The sequence below is a fragment of the Lepisma saccharinum genome, chromosome 10, assembly GCF_977018435.1.
Source record: "Lepisma saccharinum chromosome 10, izLepSacc3.1, whole genome shotgun sequence".
In the NCBI taxonomy this organism is placed as follows: Eukaryota; Metazoa; Arthropoda; class Insecta; order Zygentoma; family Lepismatidae; genus Lepisma; species Lepisma saccharinum.
Window position 1 is genome coordinate 15,895,464 of NC_139238.1, and position 27,601 is coordinate 15,923,064.

General features: G+C 37.5%; 1 protein-coding gene across 1 annotated transcript in view; it reads left to right on the top strand.

The window, feature by feature from the left end:
- The first annotated feature begins 1,278 nt into the window (after positions 1-1,278).
- The window catches only part of Rep (Rab escort protein), a 40,728-nt gene continuing 14,405 nt past the window's right edge, over positions 1,279-27,601 (top strand). The window contains exons 1-5 of the mRNA XM_083129595.1: positions 1,279-1,471; positions 8,390-8,456; positions 11,611-11,820; positions 17,207-17,594; positions 22,109-22,346. Coding sequence (XP_082985721.1) covers positions 1,423-1,471; positions 8,390-8,456; positions 11,611-11,820; positions 17,207-17,594; positions 22,109-22,346 — 952 coding nt within the window. The 5' untranslated portion in view covers positions 1,279-1,422. The remainder of the gene's footprint in view (positions 1,472-8,389; positions 8,457-11,610; positions 11,821-17,206; positions 17,595-22,108; positions 22,347-27,601) is intronic.

The following is a 27,601-nucleotide window of genomic DNA, read 5'->3' on the forward strand; positions in this document are numbered from 1 at the left end:
GCTCAGACCGATGCGACGCGCTACAGGGGGAGTTCCCAACTGACAAGCGACATGGTGACTTCAGTCTATTAGCAAGCGTTGCTTGCGAACAACAGATAGGCGACACGATAAACCGCACATTACAACAACAGATCTAGGCGACACGATAAGCCACACGTGTCGCTTTGTCGCTTGTGCGTCGCTCAAACTGGGCCATTTCCTCAATAGCTTGCAACATGTTGCCGTGGTTTGTTGTTCGCACATACGCGATGCAATGAGTGTCTTGCTTTAGGGAGATTGCGCACCAAAGCGAAAAGAGGCACGCGACACTTATCGCTTGTGTATTTCACTAACCGAACGCTGGCCTGTGCTTCCCGTCATGCCGCTACGATGTGAAATGTTGCTCTTGATTGGCTCGTTTCCAAGCAACATGTGTCGCTTCCGTGTGAAAGTTGCCTTGGACCGGAGGACCCGTGTCGCTTTGGTGTGAAAACCTCGTATCGTTTGTCGCGTGTCACTTTGGTGTAAAATCTCCTTGAGGAAACGGTGCAGTCAGAGCTTGTGTCCCTACGGTTCGAAAGGCTGCATTGATTACGGACTGCTCGCTTCCAAGCGACACTTGTGGTTTGTTGCCTCGGTATGAAATATCTCTCAGGATACTATTTATATTCTAATAACATAGAAAAATAAAACTCTAGTACACAATCCTTCACCTGACGTCCGGAATCACATTGCGATGTTTCTTCTTGTGTTACGCATGCTATTTATTTATTAATTTTATTTTACTTTTCTTTCCAAATTAATGTCATTTCGTGACTACAAATCACTCCACAAATCTAACTGTTTCCATCAGTTCACGTACCGCCTTTCAAGACAAACAAATCTATATAATATATTCCAAAAACTAACAAAGCCGCATTACTTTCATAAGAAAATTAGCACCGACATTGATCGCACTGCCATCTATGTTTCTCATCCGTCTGGGGAACCAGTTTCTTGGGTCGTTTTCCACCAAACAACCGTATGCACAGACTAGAAGACCATACGCGTATGTCAACGTCCTATACACCATTTACTTTTCCACGAGAGTTTGTTTATTTAATATGAGAAAAATAATTTATACAACTGTAAAACAGCAAACTCATTTTATTTCGTCAATATAAGTACATTTCAATTTAGTGTAAACGCATGGTACAATGATAAAATAATAGTGTATTGTGTAGTTTGAATCCAAAAACATAAATAATTCCGGTAAGGATCAATTTGTTCCAGCACCAAGGCAGCACGAAAGTCGTCAGGGTCGTCAGTCGTCTTTGGATGATACGTAGAGCTTCCAAATGCGAGAGGTGTTCCTTGGATGATCGAAACAGCTGTGTAGTATATTGTTAAAACTTAATCAGTGCAAATTCTTTAGAGTGATTGTGAACGCAGGTTTTAAATAGAATGGAGGACGATTTGCCAACGGAATACGATGTTATTGTCATCGGAACAGGTATTGATATGCAACCAATCAATTCACATAACAAAAATTTTCATTTCCACATCGTGCCAAAACCATTTAGAAACCTGGATATAGGCTTAGGGTAAATTAATTTGAAGAAATCAGTTTGTCCGATACGAGAAATTTACCAGGCTTAGTTCATTACAACTATGATGTCATTTGAAAAACTGTATATAAAAGATATTGAAATTCAGATTTTGTAATAATTTAACCTTGGTTATACGATGGACCTAGGAAATTATTAATCAACTCTACTCTTAAGGTAGTCATTCAATGTACGACATTTGATATCCCTTTTTCGCAAAGTAGAGGTGTGATTGTTTCTAGCATGGCACTGTTCTTTGATTAAATCCAAATGTTTTGCAATATGATGCAATGTAGTAACGAAATGCGTATTTGGAATGTTATATCTTACAAGGCACTTTTTCTGTCGATACTTGTGCATCTGAGGAAAGGAATTGAGTACAAGACTTCTTGAGAATACATGACAGAAAGTACATTTGACTTCTGAATGCCAACAAATTCCATGGTCCAAGTGACATATTCAGTGAGGGTAGTAAAACCATATATAAAAAAAGTAAAGTGCTCCCCTGTGCTTAGCACCACGCCATGAAGGCATATAGGGGGTGTGGGGGTAATGCCCCATACTTTCTTGATCCGGTCATGAGTGGGATTGATGGGATCAGCATCACGCCTCTGAGGACCTTTACCCTCCTGGGTTTCCCCCCAGGTACCCATGTCATTCGATACTGAGTGGGTAAGGGGGCTGCTTCCAACGTTAGAAAAGTACCTGGATTTTAACCGGCCGGGGATCAAACCCGGCACCTTTAGCATGTTAGTCAGACGCTTTACCGACTGAGCCACCATGGCCACAGTAACACCATATATGAAAGAAAAAATCTGTATCACATGTAACATTGATTATTCTGCATCCAACTCAAACAATTAACAACTATGTTGTCATCAAAGTATATATTTCTTTTTTTTTCTTTTTTTTTTTCAATCAACTTGTGGTGCATTCTTCACATAGTGAAAAAAAAATGCCCAAGTTTCTTTTGTTTTATTGCGATTTTAACATGGTTGTATTTCGATTTACTTCTGTTAACACATACTGCAGAGTTTTAGCGATTACTTAAGATTTTGCTCAATATATGCTTTCATAGTTAGGTTAGGTAAGTGCTCTTAGCATTATAATAAAGTCCCAAAATGCATTCTACTAAGGTTCCGATTTACTTCTACATTAATTCCCACTAGTCTGCGATACTTACTCGCTTGTCCGAAATTAAGTGGTCTGCGATCGGCACAATTGCTCATTATGTATCGGAAAATTTTCTGTTTCAAATGCCTAAAAAACGATATATACACCCCTGAACAATAATCTGGAGCGCGGAAAGAAGTATTTACGAATGTATAGCCATTTGAAGTTAAGATATTGTGGTTTTAACTTTTTGAGTGCAAATTTCCCACCGATTCCGGGGTCCGCCCCCTACTGCTACAGTGGTCCTCCTCCGCTACGCTCCGGCTACCGAGCTTTCACTATAGAGTCCCTTTTTAAGTGCATGTTAGAAATTAGCCGGAGTCACCTGCCCCCAAATGAGCACCAAATTGCAACTGCACATTTATGATTACAAGTCCAAAATTATTAAGTATACCGAATTTGAAACAAATTGGAGATATTTCCGTTAACTGAAAATTAATGTAACCTATCCTTACCGTCAATGATTCGTTCAACAAACATACAATCGACACTATCCAAGATGCCTTTTTCTCACATACAAATAAAGGCTCCATGCAACTGGTATAACTTTCGGCACAACACTCTAGGAACCACACCGTTGCCAAACTTATTTCTATTCGAAGCTGCATTCCACAATCTCTTCTCCCTCCATATCCTCATCGCCACTGTCATCATTCTTCTCGCACGTTAATGGATTTTACAATATTCCAGCAAGTTTAAAAAATTCCAAAGTCCGGTCCGTTCGTAATTCAAGAGACCTTTTCATTAACTATCTTTTCACTCCTTCCCTCCTCCATTCTTTCACAATCAATGATCTCCAAGTGACAAATTAACGATGTCGCAACTCTGTAGACAAGTGTATCGAATACAGATCTTCAATTGTTCACATCATCAAATATGACTACCATAATAGTGTATCGACAATCATACCGTTAATAATTGCAAATAATTTTGCAATTTCTATATGCCAGCGCCAAATTTCAACTTGAGACGAGGCCAAAGTTAGTGAGTATCTCGAATTTGAAAGTAATCGAATGAACTCCCCATATTGTTAAATCATACCGAAAGTACATTGTCCATGGGAAGTGTGCATGCTTGTGTAAGGTAATTTTTACATTGTTTTTTCAACATAAATAACTTTTTTCGAAATCCAAACAGTGCTCATTACTTTAAGGAAGGTTCAAATTTCGTGTGACAATCATTGCCAAAATTGTACGATAAAATAGTCGGTCTTCCTGCTAGGATAATTTGAAAAAAAAAAATCAAAAGACAAACTGAACAGTTACCGAAAGGAACAACTAAAAGATTATGGCAGTGTTGAAATTGTGGTGGCCACTTTTGAACAAATACAACTAGAAGAAGAGAATGTAAATTTTACCCAAAATTCTCATTGCTATGCCCCGTGTAATAAAGATGTAAATTCCAAAGTGATAGAATATAGTTATGTTGTGATCCTACAACATATATTATTACAGATTATGTTGATATTTGTTCAATAGTTAATCACAACAAATATTTAGTTAGATTATTCAAAACTTCAAAACAAAATTAAAGGAATCAGGCTTAGTGCCTGTAATTACTGTAGGTCATTAGTACGGTAAATAAACATTGTCAGATTATAAGTATTTTGTATAAATATTAATGCCATGCAGTTGCAAACTGTTTTTCTTACTGTATACTAAATAGGGATCAAACTGAGAGAGATGACGGTTTATTTCCTGTTTTATGTATTGGTATTATGTATATTGCGACTGCCAGATTTATTTAATTTTTCATCATCACTAATATTATATTTGTCCTATGTCTACATACTCTTACTTTATATATGCATATTCTTTCATGTTATCTGTATCATATTGTAGTTCCATGTAATCCCTTTCTATATATGTAATTATATATTTACATATATAATAGCAAATAATATGTAACCAATAACTGATGACATCTATTGCATTGTACTAGGGATGTGACGAAGCTGAAAATTTACCGATGCCGATGTACTCACCGATATTTTTTGGAACCGATATTTAACCGATTCCGATACATAAGATTATTAAACAAATAAATTTGCTATGTACATTTCTATTGCATATCATATGTATATACATATATATTCTCAAGAGATGCAAATGTACATTTGCATCTACAAAATGTTATGTGAACCTTTAAGAAGAACATGGATTCTCAAGAGATTAAACATTAGTACAATAGCAGTTCTTTGAAATGCAAAATGAATTCCTGTTCTGCTAGATTCAACTTCAGAAACAAGAGATTTGGAAGCACTTCAGGAAGTAACCTACTTCTTCTCTTATCGCAAATCTGTTCAGCAACACTGAACACTCAATCACTGAATACTGATGCAGCAGGTATGCCCAAGTATTTTCTCAGCACTTGCTTCAGGTTTGAATACTCATTTTTGAATTTCCAATACAACAGCAGATCCTGGTTCAGCAATGTACTGTTTTATTTCAGATTTATAGTTAGGTAGATCATCTGAATGAGTTTGCATAATTTTATTACAAAAACTCTACAATAATGACGAATCATAACCAAATTTTCAATAAATCTTACAAAACTAGAATATAAAACTTATTAGAAGGTAAAAACTCTAGTATAATCTGTACCGGTTTAAATATCGGATTTTTGCTGATTCTGATACTGATGCCGATATGTCAATTTCGGCCGATTTTCATACATCTGTAATCAGCTTCGGCACATCCCTACATTGTACAATGTCTAACGTTGAATAAATGTATTGTATTATTGTATAAAAAAGTATATTTTGGAGAAAATTTTACATTTTTACAGGTTTTTCCCTAAAAGGTAATATTTTTTCGGAGCGGTCATACATGTAAAATCGTACAGAAACAGTAAAAAGTGTGATTTATCATCTCAGATTTTCTTCAAATTTGCCACATTTGTTCCACGTGTAGTCCTTACAAAAAAAATGCAAATATTTAATATTCTTGGGCATTTTGTTTGGAAGATGCAGGTGTGTAAAGTTTGCTAAAACACTCATTCGATAAAAATTGGAACTATAACTCCATTAAGCCTTGTTTCCATGATTATGAAAAACTAAATATGCTGACCAAGGCAGTAATTTATTTTATTATAAAACATAAACTAACGTAACGTTTCAACCTTCTAGTAAGGTCTTCTTCAGACTCTGTATCAAGTACAAAAGTAACCAGATACAACAAGAAGGGTAATATATATACACAAACATTACTCCCTCCAGACTATTTAGAAAATTGTTAGGAACTTTCTAGCAGATGACTTTCACTTTCCAACTTTACTTTCACCTAAAAGGCTAAACACAATTAGGAATAGCGAGGAATGCTAACAAGAAAAAGGAAAACAGAGAAGAGGAAGAAGAAGGGATTATCTACGAAGTAAAATGTAAAGAATGTCAGAGTGTGTACATAGGAGAAACGAAAAAAAGGCTGAAAGACAGGTTGAAACAACATAGGGATGATGTACGACTTAAGAGAGAGAGAAATGCAATATTTAAACACACGAGAGAAACAGGACATGACATAGAGTGGGATGAGGCTAAGCAGATAGGAAGGGAGAAGAGAATGCTAGTGAGAAAATGGAAGGAAGCCAAGGAAATAGAGAAGAAAGGCGAAGAAGACACAATGAACTGGAATGGGGGACTGAAGTTAAACAAAGAATGGAAGAAGATGTTGGAAAGAGTGGAAAGGACAAGAGAAAAAGAGGAGAGGAAAAGGAAGAAAAATGAAGGGAAAAGAGCGTGAGATTAAAAAGTCCAACCACATTCTATATGGAAGTAATTGTGTTTAGCCTTTTAGGTGAAAGCAAAGTTGGAAAGTGAAAGTCATCTGCTAGAAAGTTCCTAACAACTTTCTAAATAGTCTGGAGGGAGTAATGTTTGTGTATATATATTACCCTTCTTGTTGTATCTGGTTACTTTTGTACTTGATTCAGAGTCTGAAGAAGACCTTGCTAGAAGGTTGAAACATTACGTTAGTTTATGTTTTATAATAAAATAAATTACTGCCTTGGTCAGCATATTTAGTTTTTCATAAAAATTGGAAATGTACATTTGTTATTTCAGAACCTAATTGCTGCTCAGGTTTTTTTCGAAAATTTGAAGTTGTCTTAACAAATATGCGAACTTGCTTGGAATCATAATTTTGTAAAATTTAACCTCCCCCCAGAAAAATATCTCTAGGGCTAAAAAAGAAATGTTCAAATATATAGGGGTCAGTATCAAAATAGTTTTTCACTAGAAATGTTTTTTCTGTTTGAGAATAGTTGCGAACACATTTTTTTTGCTCACAGTCTATTATACATACAGGGAGTCCATAAAGTCCTGCAAAAAACTAAGACTCTATAACTTGAAAACTATTAAGTTTATTAACAAAGAATTTTGTGTGTACTTACAGCAAGGTTCAAAGTTTATTTCCTGCTTGTTAGGTTCATCGCCAAACCTCCAATTGTGCACCATTCACGTCCAAACACTGTTGCAGTCTTTTTGTGAAACCGAGAATTGCGTGCTGACGGTGCTCTCCTGGGATATTCAGAATCACATCTCTTATTTTTTTCTTTTAGGTCATCCAGATTAGCTGGTTTCTGTGAATACACCTCGGTCTTAACATGTCCCCACAACCAATAATCGCAAGGTGTCAAGTCTGGTGATCTTGCAGGCCAAGGTGTGGGCCCTCTTCGGCCAATACATCTACCTTGAAATTGTTTGTTAAGAAACTGCGGAACAAATTTTAACTTTTAGGGGCGGGCCTTCACCTTCTTGCGTACGATCTTGTGTAATGTTGACTTCGGTATTTCCAGTTCCAGTGATCTTTGTTTCAGCCATTTCATTGGACTCCGATGCACGCTGTCCTGCACTGACTGAATCACATCGTCACTCGATCCTGGCCTTCCACTGCGTGGCAAATCTGACACACTTCCCGTTGCCTTGAACTTTTCATACCATCTCTTGATACTTGAATTTGGGGGGGGGGGGGTGGTTTCCCATATGTTGTCTGGAACTTTCTCTGCACTGAAACACAAGATTTTAACTCTGCAAACCACAGAACACACTGTGCCTTTTCCTGGATGGAAGCCATCTTAAGTCACATGATCACGTGATTACCAGTGCAAGCGTCACTGAGCAGTGTGGCCAGAACAAAACTTTAAACTTCCACCCTTCTCACCCAAAAAATGGGTATTGTTAAACGCAACAGCTAAAAAGTTATAGAGTTTTAGTTTTTTGCAGGACTTTATGGACTCCCTGTATATACACTTTATCCTTTTACGAAAGGATAGGAAATTTCTAAAACATCTTTACTGGCACAGGACAAATATCTAACCAAACATTAACTTTATGTATTTCCAAAGTTGTAAAACCAGGCTGCAATATGACACATCCCAGTCACTCACTCACTCTTCTCTCATTTCGGAGAGTAGTGTTGATCACGTCACCTTAAAAATGGTCGAGATCGAAGAATGTGGGTGCCTCTACTCCCACATCATCCCTATATGTGTCTCATGGCATGATGCAAAGTGCACAGGGAACTTTGCCTTCTCTCATTTATTCTGTGTCAATCATTTGAAAAATAAATATTTTCTGATTTATTCTCGTGAAGATTTTTATTCCATTGCTTGTTAAATGTATGCATGAACCTACCTCTCATTTTTTTTCATTGCAGGCATGACCGAGTCCATTGTGGCTGCTGCTGCTAGTCGTGTTGGGAAAAGAGTGTTACACCTTGATGGGTAATTTCTCTTGATAGATCTCTAGATAGATTTGTAACATTTTACAGGCTGTCTTACCAGTCTGGAAATCCTGGGAAAGACAGAGAATTTACTTTTCCTGAAAACGTCAAGGAAGAGAGTTTATTTTTCTGAAAATGTCAATGAAATTTACCGTTTTTCTAGAAAAATCAACATTTTTGGGGACCCTTGCCATCTCTGAATACTTTCGCTGCTTTTTATTAGTAAGAACTGGTTTTATGCACACACAAATAGTTAAGTCTCTACTGGATGTTTTGCAGCCATCAGGGCAAATTCTTTCAAATTTTTTGAAAAACTGCTTTGATATTCCCTGAAAAATTACATCAGTTTAGGCCGTGTCCCAAAGGTGCAAGACCGTACTTGAAGCGAGCATCCTCCGAGTATGGTCTTGGGAGTGCAGTCTTGAAGTCGTGGACTGGAAGTGAAATTCTTTTGAATTGCAGCACCAAATACGATCAGTAGATAAAACTGAGTACTCGTTGTTTTCCCCACGTTTTAAACACTTGTTTTTCACCATAGAAATCACGTTGCATTTTCAAATGTTCGTACACATACATTTCCACACATTAGAAGCACTTTAACCAACAATTTGCTGACCCATAACGTATGTTTCACCTGTCTTGCTGGCTTTCTACCTCCGCAATTTTAAACAAACGAACAACGAGTGTGGAAATCACGTGACTGAGTCAGCTTCCATCTGCACTGCGAGCTATGCACTTGCGTACTCCTGTTCTGGTGCTTTCAAACTGTACTAGGTGACGTCACTTCCGCCAAAACCATGCTTCAAGTACGTACTTCGTACCTTTCGGACAGAGCTATAGAATTCCTTCTAGATCATTGATGTGAATTTTCGTGTACTTTGCTTTCACTGTTATCTAGATATACTCAATAGTTTCATGATTTATTGAGAATATCTAGATAACAGTGAACGCAAACTACACGAAACTTCACGTCAGTGCTCTAGAAGGAATTCCAAGCTGATGTAATTTTTCAGATTTTGAAATATCAAAGCGGTCTTTCAAATAGAGAGGAAAATTTGAAAGAATTTGTCCTGATGGCTGCTAAAGATCCAGTCGAGCCTTAGAGAACATGTGCCAATTGAAACAATCAAACTTAGCACTCTTAACTGAAGCAAAATGTTTAAAATTGCTATCAGAATCAAATGTAACAATCCTAACCTAGTGACGTAAAATAATAAACACCAATAAATCTAACAATGCCAACGATGATTTCACTTCTATTTTTGGTTTCATAAGTTTTCAGTCTTCCGTGTTTGATTTACTTGATTTTAATAAATTTATGGAACGGTAGGCATGGCCCATCTGGTGCTGTTGTGAAGTTTCGTGTGTTGAGTTCTTCATTCACTTGCGCAAAGACTTCGAGCTGTTCTGCTACATTATAAGGTAGCATACATACTTTACTTCACAATAACACGTTTCCGTGACCTGAAAACATTCATGAACAAAATAATCACACAGCATGCACAATATTTCACTTTCTCAAAGGGGTACAGACAGTCAAGAGTACCCATTTTTGTAATAGTGTACTGAAAGTACATTTTTGAACAAAGGAAAAATAGGATAAGAAATTTTAAATTGGATACTCTAGAAAAAATGGGCCATTCTGTGAACTAATAGAAATCTCCTACATTAATTGGCTATTGAAATTTACCACTTTCTTGTTGCAATTTTTAGGTTGTGTTTGTTAGATATTAAGATAGAATTAATATACTGTACATATATATATTACTAAATTTTACTATTTTTTTGTAATGTTTGTATTATTTATGCTATAATTGTTATGATTTTTTTTATAAGAGAGAATCTTTGTTAACCATGATGCTCTTGTGAAAATTGTCAGTTTCAATTCAGTTTCCCTTCTTGTTATACTTTTAACATGTGAAATGAATATTGTAAGAGCTTGGTTACGTGGGATTCGAAGTGTGGTTTTAGCTAAATTGTAGTGATATTGTAGCAGGTTCAGTAATGCACTAGACAAACGTTCCAATTGTTTAATTTAGATTTAATCATAGTATGCAGGCATTTTTTTTTTCATGGTTCGATATCTATTTATGTCTTATTAACACATACTTTGGAGTTTTAGCAATTACTTACTGTGTGCTGCTTGAGAATGTTTTATTTTACTTCCATATACCCCTATATGGTACTTCTCTTGCAACCAGCCATTCATTTACTGTTGCCTTGGTTACGGACTGATGCTGCCATCTAGTTCACATGTGTGTGGTGAAGGTTTAGGATTCTTAGTATTCAAATAAAGTTTGTAAATGCCTTCGTGGTTAAGTTAGGCAGGTCAGGTTTACAATAACTTCCCTAAATGGTTTCATCATGTTGGTGCTGGTCTGAAGCACGACACCCCTTCGAGCCTCATGTCGGCAGTTAACTTTATAATGCCTTGTCGATGGGAAGCGGGGATATTTGTGCGAGGTACCTTTTACATCTTGTGTGCGCTGATAAATGGAACTTTTCGGAATTGCAAACAGTGCTAATTACTTTCACCCAGGTTCAAATGTACATCTTCGTAGCTGATAAGTGGTGATTCATTCATTCTGAGTTATTTTTACTTTTAACCACTGTATTAAATCTTTATGTAGCTACGTTTTGGAGACTGATTCTGTCTCCATCCTTAGGATAGTGTATTATATCTAATAATCATTTGTTCAGTCTCTGGGCACATGTGTTTGGGGAAAGCATCTACATGATGGAGTATTAAGCTTAACACCCACTGAGATGAGGAGAAATGCGGCTACATAACTTCTGTTGTCTGCTTCTGTTGAAACCAAATGGTATAACGCCTACCAGAGGGAAATGCACGGAACCGAAGTGCTGAATTTGCATGCCAGAAGTTTGCAGGTTATCGCCCACTGATGCCAGAAACGCGTCTGTTGCATTTGCAAATTTACTGTAACAATCATTTCTACAATTCTACAATACTTCATCTTTCTCCCATGAAACTTTGAAAAGAAATCGTTAAACATTCGGAACCGTTACTATGCCCTATACTATTGACCAATTCCAGAATATTAGCATTGATATTGGCTCAATCCTAGGTAATTCATACTTGTGAAAATTACAAGTTACTTTTTACACATTTTAATATGTTATACTGTCTCTTTCAGTAATGATTACTATGGTGGTTTGTGGGCTTCTTTCAATTTTGATGGAATGCAGAAATGGATCAAGGAATGCAAGGATCCTATTGCCCCTTCCGTAGAGAAAGAACTTGAGGATAAAACAGCCCCACATCTTAAGGAAGAGGAGTCAGTTATTCCTGCAGGAAATCAGTTTTCAACTGTTTCAAACATTGAGGAGGGATGGCTTATTCCAGAGTAAGTTTTATAAATATGTTCCATTCTTGCTCTTGTCTCATTGCTAATGCTTTAGATGTTTAAATGTATTTCATTCACTATTCTTGAAAAAGATGCACAATTGTTACCTGTAAATGTCGATAAGATACTAAAAATGCATGTTAAGTAATGTACATTATAATTAGGGATGGGACCGATTAATCGGTACTCTATCGTTATCGGCCGATATAGGCTTATCGGTAAAATTACCGATTATTTTACCGATCCGATATATCGATAAATATCTGATAGTTTAGTGCAAAATTCTGCCATTGATGTTGTAATTTTTATGGATAATCTCCATGCCCTACTTTCTAAAAAAGTAAATGTCTAAATATGCAATTTCTTTTGCACTGCAGTGACCTTGAAACAATTTATTAAGGAGGTCAATGAACCTTTCAGGTTCTTCCGGGACCATTTCTAATTTTATATCGGATCGGTAGAATATCGGTTATCGGTATCGGTAAATTTTATATCGATACTTTATCGGTATCGGCCAAAATTTCATATCGTCCCATCCCTAATTATAATATTCATTAAGTTAGTACTGGGCCTCCCTGATAGTGTAGTGGTAGATGCTCTTTTGTCTTGTAAATGGAGGGTTCCTGATTTGATTTGTGGTGGAGTTACATCACACAGTGAATTAGATCCTGCTTCAAACTGATTTGATTGATTTGTTTTAGGGATGGGCCGATACTGATGAAGTACTGATAAAAAAATTACCAATAATCAATATTCTACAGATCGGATATGAAATACGAAATAGTTCTTGAATAACCTGAATGCATCATTTATCTCCTTAATAAAAAATATGTTAACAGGTTACTGCAATGCAAATGAAGCTGCATATTTAGAGATTTACTTTTTTAAGGAAGTGGTGCATGGAGATTATATGTTTATATCCAGTGGTGCCACTTTTGCCCCCGCACTATGCTAAACCTTATCTACAATGGGATATATACTGTCTTTCTCTCCCCCCCCCCCAGTTTTGGCACCTCCCCCAATTGGAACCCAATTGACACCACTGTTTATATCCATAAAAATTATAACAAAACTGCAAAATGTTGCACTAAATTACAATATATTTATAGATATATGGATCGGTAGTTATACGAATAAACCGATAGGCTACCTATTAATCTGTCCCATCCCATTTTACTGCTGAATGATGAAATGTTTTTAAATAAAAAGAGTTAAAACTTGAAGTGGTTTATTCTGTTAGGAACTGGAAGGTGCCACCTAATAACCAGGGTACCAGTTGTAGGTAAGTGCATGTAGAGATGACGCAGTACTTTTGTGTAAATATGGAGGCATGTTAGAATCAGTTGCTATATCTACTTGCAGAAATAATATTGGACATGATGGGAGTATTCAGTTTACATGTATGCATGCAATCCCCTTCCCCTGACCTTTCCCACAAATGTATGGAGCTAAAAATGTAATTGATAATACATTCGTAGTAGGGATGGCCATAAGATCCAGATACCTGACTTTCAAATTATCCGGTATCCATTGTGGATGCAATGGATAATTTGAATATCCAACTAATATAGTGAAGTGCGAATCCATTTAGTGACGGGGATCGCTGGAGAGACAAGGATGTAGCTCGAAGAAAAGCGAGATGTTAAGTTTAACTCGTTGGGCCACCTGGCCAAGAAGAGGGAAGATAAGGAAGACAGAGCTCTCTCCACGCTTACCTGGCCCAATCTCCGCTGGCTACCCGCAGGCCCATGCCAGTGTCGCCATCTTGTCTCACCTCGGGCATCCTCCGTGTTGACCCTGTAGGTTTTCATTCCTCTACCACCAGGTTGATTACCTCTATCAGGCGGCCGAACCCAGTAGCGACGGAAGAATGTTAGTGCTAGGCCAGCGGTATGCTAGGTATTGGTTGCACGATTGGGTCAATCTACTGTGTAAAGAGGCGATGTTCTAACGTTTGCTCAGTTTCCCTGATCAATAGATAACTACGCATATTTTTCAGCTAAAAATGCAGGCTCAACCAGGACTTGAACCTGGGTCTCAGGCAATCCGTGCCATTGTTCAACCACTGAGCTACCAAGCCAGTCTGTTTTCGCCTGATTTTTCGCTGTCGCTGCTTTACCTGTTCGGAATCGTCTCTGCAAGTGCTACCGCAACGGGATCTCTTGCCTTTGAAACACTGTAGACGTTGCCTGGTTCCTTCCAGCGTAGAAATATCAATTCATTAAGTTAGGCACACACATGAGATGTACTATGTAGATTTTTCAGCGAAAAATGCAGGCTCGACCAGGAATAAGACCAGTGTGTCTGGCAATCCGTGCCTTTTCTATAACACTGAGCCGACCTGTTTTCGCCTGATTTTTCACTGGATATCCAAAATTCTTATACTTGGTATATTTGGATTACTCTTTCAAGTTTAATACATTAGATACAGTACATGTACATATAATTAAGGTCTGGTGCCTATTGAAAAGTGAGAGTATCCAAGTAAATAGGGTATAACAGTGAGTTCATGAACTAACCAGCTGATTTTTTCAAGTAGTAGTGGTTGCAAACCCTTCAAAACCGACCAACTATTGGCCCAAATCATGCACGAAACAAGTTTGAAAATTGTTCCTGTAAGTTGCATATGATAGAGAATCCCACCCACTTTTTTTCTTATGTAGCATCTTAACATTTATTATAGAGAAAAGTGTGAAATGAATCTTAAACAGCATGTCGTTGAACTAGTGTTAAAAGTGTAACTAAATTACCAGTTAGAATCAAATAATTATCTATGTCTTTACAGATTATTTGCCTAGGCATAGCTACTTTGTGCTGAATGATATGGTAAATTGTTACCCACTGCAATTACGGGATTTTTGATATTACTATTAATTTCATGGTTTTTTGATATGTTAGCACAGTGGTTTCCAACTTCAAAAGGTCCGAGGGCCAAAATTATATCCAGCAGTTGATTGGCGGGCAGCATCTTTTCTTTTTGGGGGGATGGATTAAAAGTTACAAAAATTGTAAGTACTAAACTGAAAATGTAGTACTTTCGCATGACCTAAATTTCTAAAATGAGGCAATAAAAACTATGTAATCACAAATCAAAATTGTATAATTACAATATATTTCACAAAAACCCAATACTTATGGATGAATTGAAAGAAATGAAAAACACACCATACAAATGTGTTTATTTTATTAAAGTTGGAATGTCCACTTGAATTTCTGTATTTGAAACTCTCGGAAGGTGAAGCAGTGAAGAATCTGCTAGTCGGCTTCTGTGAACTTCATTGAAGAAAAAACTCTTTCACACGTGTATGTGCTGCCGAACATCGATGTCATTCTTTGTCCAAAACTACGAAGGTTTGGAAAGCGTTCCTTTGAAAGATATTTGAAAGACACTGACCCCTTTTCTTGCCTAGTTTGAAGGAACATATCACCTTGCAAATCACACAATTCAAGTTGGAAGGACGCTGCTTGTTTTTCGATGTTAACACCCAAGAGGATTGCTAAATAGCTGGATGCTGCTTTTAAGTTTTTCAAAATCTTTAATTGTGGAGTCAAACTCATCCATTATTTCTTTAATATTTGCACTGAATTCAGAAAAGTTCAGTGTTTCTTCATCTTCTGCTAGCCGCCGACAGCTTGGAAAATGGACCAGGTTATTCCTCTCCAAAGTAACGTTGAAAATCTTCAGTTTATTAGCAAACCCATTTGTTTCCCATTAAATCTGACACCAGCTGGTTTCTTCCCTGGAGTTTCAAGTTCAGTTCATTCAGATGACCTGTGATATCTGTTAGAAATGCCAGTTGTTTAGGAAAGTCCATACTCTGAAACTGAAAGAGTGAAGCCTTCGCGGAAGCGGGCGAGTTTATTCCCCATAGCGAAGGGGTGGAAAGTGGGCGAGTTTATTCCCCATTGCAAAGGGGTGGAAAGCGGGCAAGTTTATTCCCCATAGCGAAGGGGTGGAAAGCGGGCAAGTTCAGGGTGGAATGCATGGTGTGAAAATAAAGTTACATCACTTTAGATTCTTCTCATGATCATTATTGACTGTAAAATCAATTCTACCTCTGATATTGTCTTTCTTCACAGAGCTTCCGTTCCTTCAGTAAAAATAGAACGTATTTTAGTAGAAATACATAAAATTAATGTATTTTGCAAACTGGCTTCGCAGGCCGCAAAAAAAGGCATCGCGGGCCACATGCTGCCTTTGGACCGCCAGTTGAAAACCCCCGTGTTAGCACATAGCACTGGTAGAATAAGGACTCTGGTTTGAAATCTGGGTTAGACTGGGAGATACTTCTGAGATTCTTTCATCCTTATACTCAATGTACTATTCCACATCTTTGCAGTAATTTGCTTAAACAGTTTGGAAACCAATTTCTAATAACTAAAATCCAATCCAGTAGAATAATCTTTGTAAAATGTTAATTCTGAATAACAAAAAGTGACATGTATTACATGAGTGATATTTAATATTTCTACGTTCCAAATTAAATTGTTTTTTCCAATTAATTTCAAAGTTAGCATTGCCTTCATTAACAGAGGTTACATTGTTGTTGAACAGAGGCAGTGGTAAAATATGCATCACGGAAATATGAAACATCACTTAATATAATATTAAAACCACCATGAAAATGTGACATGTTCATTCAGGAATAGGCTAAACTTTCTTAAATGAATTAAACTTTAGTTTAAAGTAGGGTTGGAAAAGATTAGTCGCCACTATCAAGTTCGGCGTGTTGGTTCATTGATGATATTGCTGATACAGTGGAACCCAAATTTGATGTCCCGGAGCCCGACCCTGTGGCCGAGTGGTTAGCATATCGCGCTGCGACGCCAAGGGTCCTGGGTTCGAATCCTGGTCAGGCTTGGTTGTTTGTGAATGTCCATTCATCAATTTCATCACTCATCCCCATCTTCGCAAATTAGCCAAGAGGCACAAAACGCGAAGTAAAATAAATTAAATCAATCAATTGATGTCCCGGATTTAACATTTTCCTGCATTTTATGTTTTTCAACGTGGTCCACTGAAAAATGTAAAATCGAAGCTTCACTGTAATTTTATTTATCTGGTATTTAAATAAATATCCTTTAACTTAGTGCCAAATTACACACTTTTGTTATTATTTCTATGAATTTGAAAGCATAATTCATATACTTTGGTTTTTTCAGATAAATTTCGAAATAGTGTTGTGTTTTACAAGACAAAACACTTTAAAATCACCTGATTTTATGCATTAATTAAGAAGGTGGATGAACAATTCAGGTTTTTTTTTTAAATATTAAATATTTTGGTACAAAATTGGTATTCAGTATTAGTAAATTTCATATTAATATTGGTATTGATTCATCCCTAGTGTAAATGCTTGCCTAAGGAACATCTTTCTTCTCGCAGTGTGGTGGAGCCTTCCCATGCGAACCCTGACCAATCAACGCAGACGGACACTGCCGGAAATGAATCTCAGAAGGAGCCAATAACATCAAAGGATGCCGAAGATTCCAAGTCTGGTGGTGAACCAGACACGACCAAAGAAAAGGGCAGTGATGAAGCTTCTGAGAACATGGAGGGAAGCGGAGAAGGAGAGACAAAGATAAAAGAAACAGAATCCAGCTGCAAAGATGAGCACGAGAAGACCGATGAGCAGTCGAAAGAAGAGTGTGCAACATCCGAGTCTGGGAAGGAAACTTGTTCGAAGCCCTGCGTTCAGAAACCACCACGGAGATGGAGTCGGTCCCTGGTGAAGAATGAGTACAGGAAGTTCAATTTGGATTTAGCTCCAAAGGTAATCTTGCTAAAATTAATCCCTCGACATTGGAATGATACACTGTTAGGTTTTCGTTCCAAGCCTTCGGGCAGATACTTGAAACAATGGAAAATACCAAACCCAAAAAAAACTTGACAACATAACTAAAAATTCATGTTGAGAGGAATAAACAACGCTGTTGATAATATAAGACGTAAGCGATTTACTAAAGATATATCCGCGAAACTTACTTGTAAATGTTCTATCGCGTGCAGCAGACGAAATGGCTACACCAGCACCCCTAGCGGTAGTCGAGGAAACAACAACAGGAACCGGAAGTCAACCTGACAGTAAAGCATCGAGTTCCAAAGTGGATGTTGGCAGAGGCCACCGAAATTGATAGAACATTTACAAGCAAGTTTCGCAGATATATCGTTAGTAACTCGCTTACGTCTTACATAACTAAAAAGTAATTACTTAAAGCTTTTTCATATCGAAATCGGCTCTCGTGTAGCTAAATGTGTGACCTCTGTGTCAGAACGGTTAGCTCAGCATGTTATGATGTCAGTGGTTCTGGGTTTGAATCGCAGACAAGTCATGGGTGTTCTTTGTGAGTATCCCTTTGTCAATTTCATCACTCACCCTCATCTTCGAGATTAGCCAAAAGTAAAATAAACCAAATCAAGCAACCAAATGGTTAGTGCACCCACCTTTTGTGCAAGCAGTACCAGGTTTTATTTCTGAGTTCCCAAAGTTTTGGTGTTTACCCAGCATCATGAGAACAATCTGGGAACTACTTGAAAAAAAAAACAACAAAGAAACTAGCAGGCTTTGGTCTCAAAAGCCATAAAACAGCAGCAAAGAGACCCATGGAGCTGACAGAACATCACCCAATTAAAAAGTCATTTGTCAGACCTTAACCCTGAGAGGTCTTTTGCACCACAGAGATCACCCAACCAGTTACGAGGTGACATCTTGTCAGCAGGATAAACCCTCAGTCGTTTCTGTATGTTTCCGTGACTGGGTTATGCTACTCGTTTGTAGCTCCCCAACTTCCTCACGTTGGCCACCGGTCCCACACACACAGGTTAAAATGTCAGGAGAAAGGTTGTTACTCTTTCCCGCAGGAAACTCGAACCTGAGCATCTCTCGTAACCAGAGCCCAAAGCCTCGTACCTTGGACCACGGTGCAGGACTATAACAAATAATTCATCTTAGAATATCCGTAGTTAAATCTTCAATGGATAGCTCCTCTTGGATGGAGAGGCTTAACAAGTTCAGTGCCAACATGGCAGGGGTGCTCACAGGGGGGATTATGGTGCAGGCTGCACCATCGAGATTTTTTGGGGGATTTTTTTTGCTTCAAATAATATAAAATTCACCATCTATATATTTTTCCAAAATAAATGTAAAAATTTTACACCTTAAATGCACAATATATAATCCATTAGATAAAGAAAATAATGTGTTGAAGGGTATTTGTGAGGGGTGTGAGAAATATCCAACTGTAACATATTAGGCCTTAATTAACACCTGTGTTCTGGGGGGGGGGGATTCTGAATTAAACGTTGGAGCGTCACTATCCAACTCTAGGTCTTAGATTATGGCGACTATTTTAGTTAGAGGGGGATTGAGCATTAAATTAAGGGGGGGGGGGTTCAATTCTTGTGTATTACTATTGTCTTAGATTGTTGCGGAAATTCTGGTGTGGAGACTGAGAATTAATTTTTTGGAGGAGGCAATATCCACTCTTCAATATCAACAGTAAATCTGAAATTGGCATGGAAATTTTAGTGGTAGGATTGAGTATTAAATTTAAAGGGGGAGATAGGAAGCTCTTGATAAAGTGTTAAATCTTAGATTGTCAGGGGATTTCTGCAGTGGAGAGAGGTGTTTGAATATTAAATTTGGAGACTGTAGTTAGCGATATGGTATCCACATGTTTTCGACCCCCGAACGTGTCAAAAGAGAAGCTGGGAGAGACTAAAAAATATAAAAATATATTGGGATCCTAAGAAAGTATTGACACCCCATTAAATTATTCTTGAAAGCCTGCAAAGAAATGATGTAAAAATTTTCTTGCTCACTTCGCTTGCAATTTTGTGTTGGGAGAATGCGTGTTTGGTGCTTTACTGAGGTGAATGTGAAGTTTTATACTATAGCTGCATTACAAGACATAAGGAATATTCTCGATGTAATAACATCACTTCTTAAAATATAATGCTTAGTGTTGGTATACTGCTTAATTTAAAGCAGGTGCATACAAGTTAAATTTTATAACACCATTAAGCCTTGTTTCCATGAATATGAAAACTAAATATGCTGACCAACGTTACGTTTAGTTTATGTTTTTAATAAAATAAATTACTGCCTTGGTCAGCATATTTAGTTTTTTAAGTTACATTTGCACTGTAGATAAAATCCACATAATTATTCTTATGGGTTACTAAAATATTTATATTTACCCCAAGAAAATGGGGGATGAGTTCTTTGAAAGAGGAACCGTATTTTATTATCACCATGAGCTTAAGAATTTCTAGCTAGGGTTCTGTAATGACTCGTGAAACAAAGAACGATTTTAAGGGTGGTCTTGAGTGATGGGCACCCCTGTTTAGGGAGGACAGGTGGATCAAGTATAGTGTTCAATTCAGCTAGGAAAAAAAATACTTTCGGTAGATACGCTGTCGTAATTAAATACTTTGTGGGGATTACGATATTGTTTGAGGGCGCGAATGACATGATTTTGGAGGGATGCATGATATGATTTGGGGGGGACGTATGACATGATTTTGGGGAGGATAGCCATTGGCCTTGGGGGGCGATAGGCACCCCTGCAACATGGCATTGCCTAGTGAGTAGTCTTTCTGTGTGCTTGCTTATCATGAAACAAAAACTAGTGTCACAGTGCAGCTATCATTTTGAAAGGAAGTTTTAACAAGCACCCACCATCTAGAACATTGGTTTTTGATGTTTTTCCTATATCACTACTATTTTCACATTCTATAAGGAACTTGCAGGCTGCACTGTTCCAGCACGTTTGCAGAGACAGTGGTAGTTTAGCAATTATTACTTGGTTTCTGTTGCTCAATATTCACATTCATTTACTCTACTCTTTTCTTATGAAACAGCATACGAGCATGGTTAGTTATTGCAGAACACTGTCAAGTTCTGAGTGTAGGTTAGTCACTGCAACACAACAAATAAGCTTATGAAAGCAGTGCTGCAGTTATTATGTTGTTTAAAAATTACATTAATCATTCATACACAAGAAAAATAATTTATACCTTTAGTGAGAGGACTTTGATTGCTTTTTTTCTACACTAACTTGCCAATATTTCAATTGGAAGTTGGATGAGGCTATTTGCAGACGTTTGTCGGTTAGTCTGTTCCTAAAATTTGATTTCACATTCTTCATTTTGAAAAATAGCTGTTCACAGACATAAGTGATACTGAATAGAGATGCAGTGAAGAGGGCATGATTGTACAGACAACCATGATGACATGACAAATGCAGCAGTGTAACATTGCCACATCTAATCAGTTTCAGTTACGGGTGTCGGGGAATTTCTTCACAACTGTAGTGACCTTCTTGCACTGTTTGGGTGTAGTAGTGGACAATAAAAAGTTTATTGGCTTGGTATAAGAACGTAAACCATTAAGACACACCAGTCAAGCAAAAGTAACAAAAACCAGTGGTACAGTTATGTACATACTTCAGCTCTTTATATGTATTTACTACTGCATCTGTCATTTCCATAAAATCTTCCAAAATCTCATTACCAGAACCATGGACTCCAGTATTTTATTTTTCCATAAAAGTTTTCCAACATCAAACTCTACCAACACAGTAATGATTTTCCTGATGCAGTGTGACCAGAATGTCAATCGGTTGAACACAACAGGTAAAAATTCAACTAAAACCACATCCAATATGACCATAGGAAGGTTATAAGTCCATGGATTGACTCCATACTGACATCTATATGAATTGTTAAAGCCACAATTTATAGTGAATAAAACATCAAGATTTTGGTACCAAAACGGCACATTTCGAGATCAAGAGCAGTATAGAAAATGGCATTTCGGTGTTGAAATGATGAATATATCCCTAAATTTGATTTTCAAAACTACACTTATTACACAAAATAAACATTTCCCTTCTAATAGAGCATTTATGTAGTTATCAGTGTATTAAGATTATTTCTTTGTAAAGGAGTTCATTTTTCCTTCTCAAACATTTACAGCAGAATTAATATATTTTTCATGAATTGCACAACTCTCAGGATAATTCTGACTTCAGAAGGTGTCACCTAAATAAACTCTAAATTTCATTTTTAGGAGTTTATATCTCATTTTGCAGTTCATTTCGTGATAAAACATGGTAGGAAAATGCACCTCACACCTTCCAAAAACATGAAAAATGAAGATTACAGTGTGTTATTACATTGCGTGCTTTCATAAGAAACGAAATATGCATTTGTCTAATAGTAACATACATATATATATTAATTTTGTGTTACCAGAAGTGTTAAAAATAATAATTTCTCTTCCAGTTGCTCTTTGCACGTGGCTCACTGGTGGAGCTTCTGATCTCTTCGAACATTGCCCGATATGCAGAGTTCCGCAGCGTGACTCGAGTTCTTACTTGGCTGGGAAACCAGCTAGTTCCGGTACCGTGCTCTCGTGCGGATGTCTTCAGCACAAAGCATGTTACTGTTGTAGAGAAACGAATGCTTATGAAGCTCCTCACGGCTTGCATGGAGCATGAGAAACATCCAGAGGAATTTGAAGGTACTTTAATCAATTTTATTTTCATATTTGTGAATTTCACCACTTGGATGTTTACAACAGACCACTGCCCATGAACTAAAATATCTTCTAACACCATTTGCGTGAGTGAAAAGTACGTTATCTCTCATGGAAAATGAATGTAGTAAGAAATCAACAATTGTTTATGTTAGTCATATTTAACAAGGTAATGATGTATTTTTGAATTAAAGTATAGCTTACGCCTAGTGCCAACATATTGAGAATAAAAAAATATAAGTGATTACTTTCCACTTTGGTTCTAGTACATGATTCTTTAATGGCAACTAATAATAAAAATTAGTTGAAACAAACCCCTTAAGTATTTTCTATTGGTGAGTTTTTATCCTACAATTGTAGGAGATATGTGTATTTCCCCAAATTACATATTTTGTAATATTCAGTTGTAACAGTTATCTAAAACAAATGATACAATTATCACAATACATGGGAACTCAAATTTTACGTTCTACTTTATACAAGGCTCATTCAATATATAACCGGAAATATGTTGTAACAAATATTTATTACAACCACCAAAAGAACTACAGTACTATGTTTCAACATAGTCCTCCCCCCCCCCCCCCCAGTTCAATGCACCTACGCCAGCGCTTGATAAGGGCACTGATTCCACAGGGAAAAAATATTTTGGACGTGCGTAACCACTCATGCACCGCTGACTGGACTTCCATCGTCATTCTGGAACCTCGATCCACTTACAGCATCTTTCAGTGGGCCAAAGGTGTGGAAATCTGAAGGTGGGGTGGGGTAAGCACTCAAACTTTTGATCCTTGATGGTAGACAATGTGACATTGGTAGTGTGTGGTCTCCCATTATCATGGAGCAAAAGCACACTGGGAGACGAAGGATGTTGCCATTCCTTTGTTGTCCTTTTACATTACATTTACCCAACTTTCATCTCCAGTGACAATACGACGAAGAAATGCCTCACCGTCAGCTTCATAACAGCGCAAAAGCTCTCTGCACACATCAACACGTCCCTCCTTCATTTCCGGTGTCAAATGGGTCGGAACCCACCTCGCACACAAGTGAACCTCAGTATGTCATGACTAGAGCCCGGAAGTTTGGCAAAATGCCTCTTTTTATCTACTGCATATATTGATAAAATTTTTCCGGATATACGTTTTTTATGTTGTTTCGAATGTTTTATAAGCCTTTTCATTTTGCCTATTTTGCCTATTTGGGACCCCACTGCCTATTTTTAATTATAATGCCTTTTTTGCCTTTTTCAATGAAATTTGAACATTTTTTTTAAAAAAAATGTGTAAATAAATTATTTTTCTCCCAAAAAACGTTGTTGGCATTAATTTTTCTTCCGTTTATTATGTGAATAATTTTTGCCTTATTTAAGTAATATTGAACTCGCGTATGTTTCAACATTGCTGAAGGAGAAAAGTGTGTTTAAAAAAGTAGTATTTCATGCTGAGTTAAGATATTGCCTTTCCGTTAACATGTCCTTGTGAATGATTGACTGCTGAAAACCTGTTGCAGAACACCTGCACAATTACGTCATCACGTCCAGCGTCCGTGTCAGGAGGTTATTGACAAGAAACAGCACTAATGCCCAAGGGCCTTTGCATGGATTCCAAAATCAAGTTCTCTATCTTTAGTTTAGTTCTGCACTTTGGAAGGAAAGGATCGTGTAGTTGTCATCATGCCGAAATTTAGTGTGCTACTAAGTGGTAAGTTACATGGTTACGTGCATGAATTTGGTGAAAGCACATTTTTGACAGATGGTACTATTCTTCTCTGCAAGATATGTGAAAAAACATTCAACCATGAGAAAAAATACTTTATATCTCAGCATGTGTCAACAGCAAAACATAAATCTGCAGTTGCCAAAAAGGTTGGACAGAAGAAGATATCCCTAATTTCAACAGTGGGCACTTCATCCAACAGGCAATCTCAGTTTTCTCTTGAACTGTGCAAAGCTTTCATGGAAGCAGGGATATCTTTCTGGAAAGTGGAAAACAAGTCACTGAGGAAATTCCTGGAGAAATACACTAAAGAAACGGTGCCGTCGGAATCTACTCTGCGGAAAACATATTTAAGCATCTGCTACGAAGAAGCTCTGCAAAGAATTCGTGTTGAAGTTGGTGGAAAGAAGGTTTGGATTTAAACAGATGAAAGTACTGACGCTATGGGATGCTGAATAGCCAACGTCATCATATAAACTATGGAACCAACATGCGGAGAATCCTCGTCATTTCTTCTCACATCAGAACAACTAGAGAGAGCCAATGGTTCGTCAATAGCTCAGTTATTCTCAAATTCCCTACTTCTGCTCTGGCCAGATGGTGTACATCATGATGACATGTTACTTTTTATCAGTGATGTAGCTCCCTATATAAAGAAGGCTGCCATAGCATTGAAAATTCTCTTCCCGAACATGCTTCATATCACATGTGTAGCCCACGCAATGCGAAGAATCGCCAAAAAAGTTAGTGTTTTGCACCCAGAAGTGGACAGGTTGATTTCGAACACAAAGAAGATATTTCTGAAATCTCCCTCTCGAACCCGAACATTTCAGGAAGTTGCACCTGAGCTTAGTTTACCTCCGCAACCAGTCTTGACGAGATGGGGAACCTGGATATCAGCAGCTATATATTATGCTAACCACCTTGAAAAAATCAGTGAGGTGATCGATGCTCTTCCAGAAAATGAAGCGGCTTCAATTCGAAAAAAACTCCTGTGCTATTCAGAACTGAAGAATGAACTGTTGTTTATTTTTGCACATTATGGTGCATTGCCAGAGACAATTACAAAGCTAGAAAAAAGAGGTGAGACTCTTGTAGCATCCATGAAAATCTTCGAGGAATCTATGCAGCAGATGATGGAAGTGCCAGGAGAAAAGGGGTCAGCTGTTGTGGAAAAGTGCAAATGGGTAGTGAGTGCAAAATGATGACTTGAAACAATTGAAAACAATTTGTGATATTCTAAAAGGTGAAAATGATGTTATCGAAATGAGTCCAGCTACATTTGCTTGTTTTATGTATGCTTCATTAACATTTTGCCAGAAATTATAGATAAAAGTAAGTGACTTTCAAATGTGCCTTTTTCAGTTTATTTTGCCTTTTTCCCCATTTTTAGTGCCTATTTTCCACATTATAAATGCCTTTTTGCCTGCCTATTTTAACGAAAATAAATGCCTGAACTTCCGGGCTCTAGTCATGACTGATATAGTGGGCTGATCCTACACTTATTTCCATCTGGGATGCAATTTCACTGACAGTAATACCCTGGTTCTCCCGTATCAAGTCCTCCACTTGAGCATGTTGCTTTCCGTGACTGTAGTGACAGAGCAACCTGGATGCGGAGAATCTTCAACACTGGTTATGCCCTGTTTGAACTTCTCAGCCCACTCGTACACTTGTGATCAACTCGTTCAGTTGTCACCATACTGAACTGTTATGCGGTGATAAATGTCTTAGTTTCACTCCTTCACTCAACAAAAATGTCACGCCACTTCGCTGCTCCAACTTGGAGCACTCCTGTAAGGGTGCCGCCATCTTGTGTAACTGTTTCCCAGAGTCCTGTGCGCGAGGCATGCGTGCCAGCGCCAGCTATGAATATCTTACAGATACCTTCAGAAAATATCAAACAACAATCACGGTCGTATTTTAGATTGTTTATTCTACTTTTCTGGTTATTTATTTAATGCACCTTGTACATTTTACCTTCCTGTCCAAAATGATGCAAAATGTTACAAAAATTCCCTGTGCTATAAGTTCTTTAGGGTGTGAGGGTTGCCCTTTAAGATGGTACCAAAAAGTACACCTCACTTCCATGTAATATACCCTGGTAACTGCAATGTTGCAGGCTAACGATGCTCTGGCATCTGAACACACAGCCAGTATAATGCTTTCTCTTATCGCTAGGGTCCGGGACTTTATGTCCTATAAAACTGTAAAATAGGTATGTACTTATGTCATAAAGATTTAAAAATATGTCAAAAAATTAAGAAATATTTCCAGTAAAGCTAGAAATATGCATAAACAGTACTTTCGAATTTCTCACCACAACAGATTCCTTTACAGGAGTCAATCTTTTCACTCGCACTGCTACACACTGATACATGCCTGGCTCTGGCTTAAACGACAAGTCAAGTTGAAACTCCCATACTTGATTGCCGATAGAGTAGGGCTGTAATGTATCAAATGTTATTTTTACTTTTGACATTGTTGTGAGTAGCGAAAAGAAAAAGGTAAAGAAATTTGAACAATTGAAACTTGTTTACTCATGCCTGGTAATTCCCGTGCCCACACAACTGTGATGGAGAATATTTTTCCTCAATAATGTTCGCATGACTATTAATTGTCTGTGGGATAAAAAAAGTTTTTCTTTTATTGTTCTGTACTGCTTTGATTTTCATCTGTAATAATCAGTTGCGCTAAAGCCCGACCCTGTGGCCGAGTGGTTAGCACATCGCGCTGCGATGCCAAGGGTCCCGGGTTCGAATCCCGGTCGGGCTTGGTTGTTTGTGAATATCCATTCATCAATTTCATCATTTCATCACTCATCCCCATCTTCGCAAATTAGCCAAGAGGCACAAAACGCGAAGTAAAAAAAACTGAATCAATCAAATCAGTTGCGCTAAAGGTAAGAAGAATAAATTATAAAATAACTGATTATACCCAAGACAAATACGAAATTATACAGAAATATGTCATTACAAGAAAATGTGTGTTTTAAAAACTCGAAATTGCTAAAATATGTCAAAATATGCCTTACCAAGTTAGTCTATTTCGGCTAATTTTTATCAGATATGTAGAGATCTCACCCCAGTATTCCATCGGATGCCAAATAAAAAAAAATATGTTATAAAGTCCCGGCCCCTACTTATCATCATTCATCCTGCTGGCCTCCATGGTGGAGTGGTTAGCACAGAGTGCTATGCTACGATGCTAATTGTCCCAGGTTCGAATCTCGGCATGGGTGTTTGTGAGTGTTCATCCATCAATTTCATCACTCATCCTCATCTTCGAGATTAGTCAAAAGTGGCAGAAAAGTGAAGTAAAATAAACCCAATTAATCAACCATTCATCCTAATTGTCTCAGTTAACCAAAATAGGCAGAAATGTGATGTTAAATAAACTATAACAATCAATCATATAAGACCTTTATTGACACCCTCTCCTGAAAAATGTATAATCGAGGTTCCTTTGTGGAAATCTTTAAAACTGGCAACAAAATATTACTTTTTTTTCAGATCCAGTTGT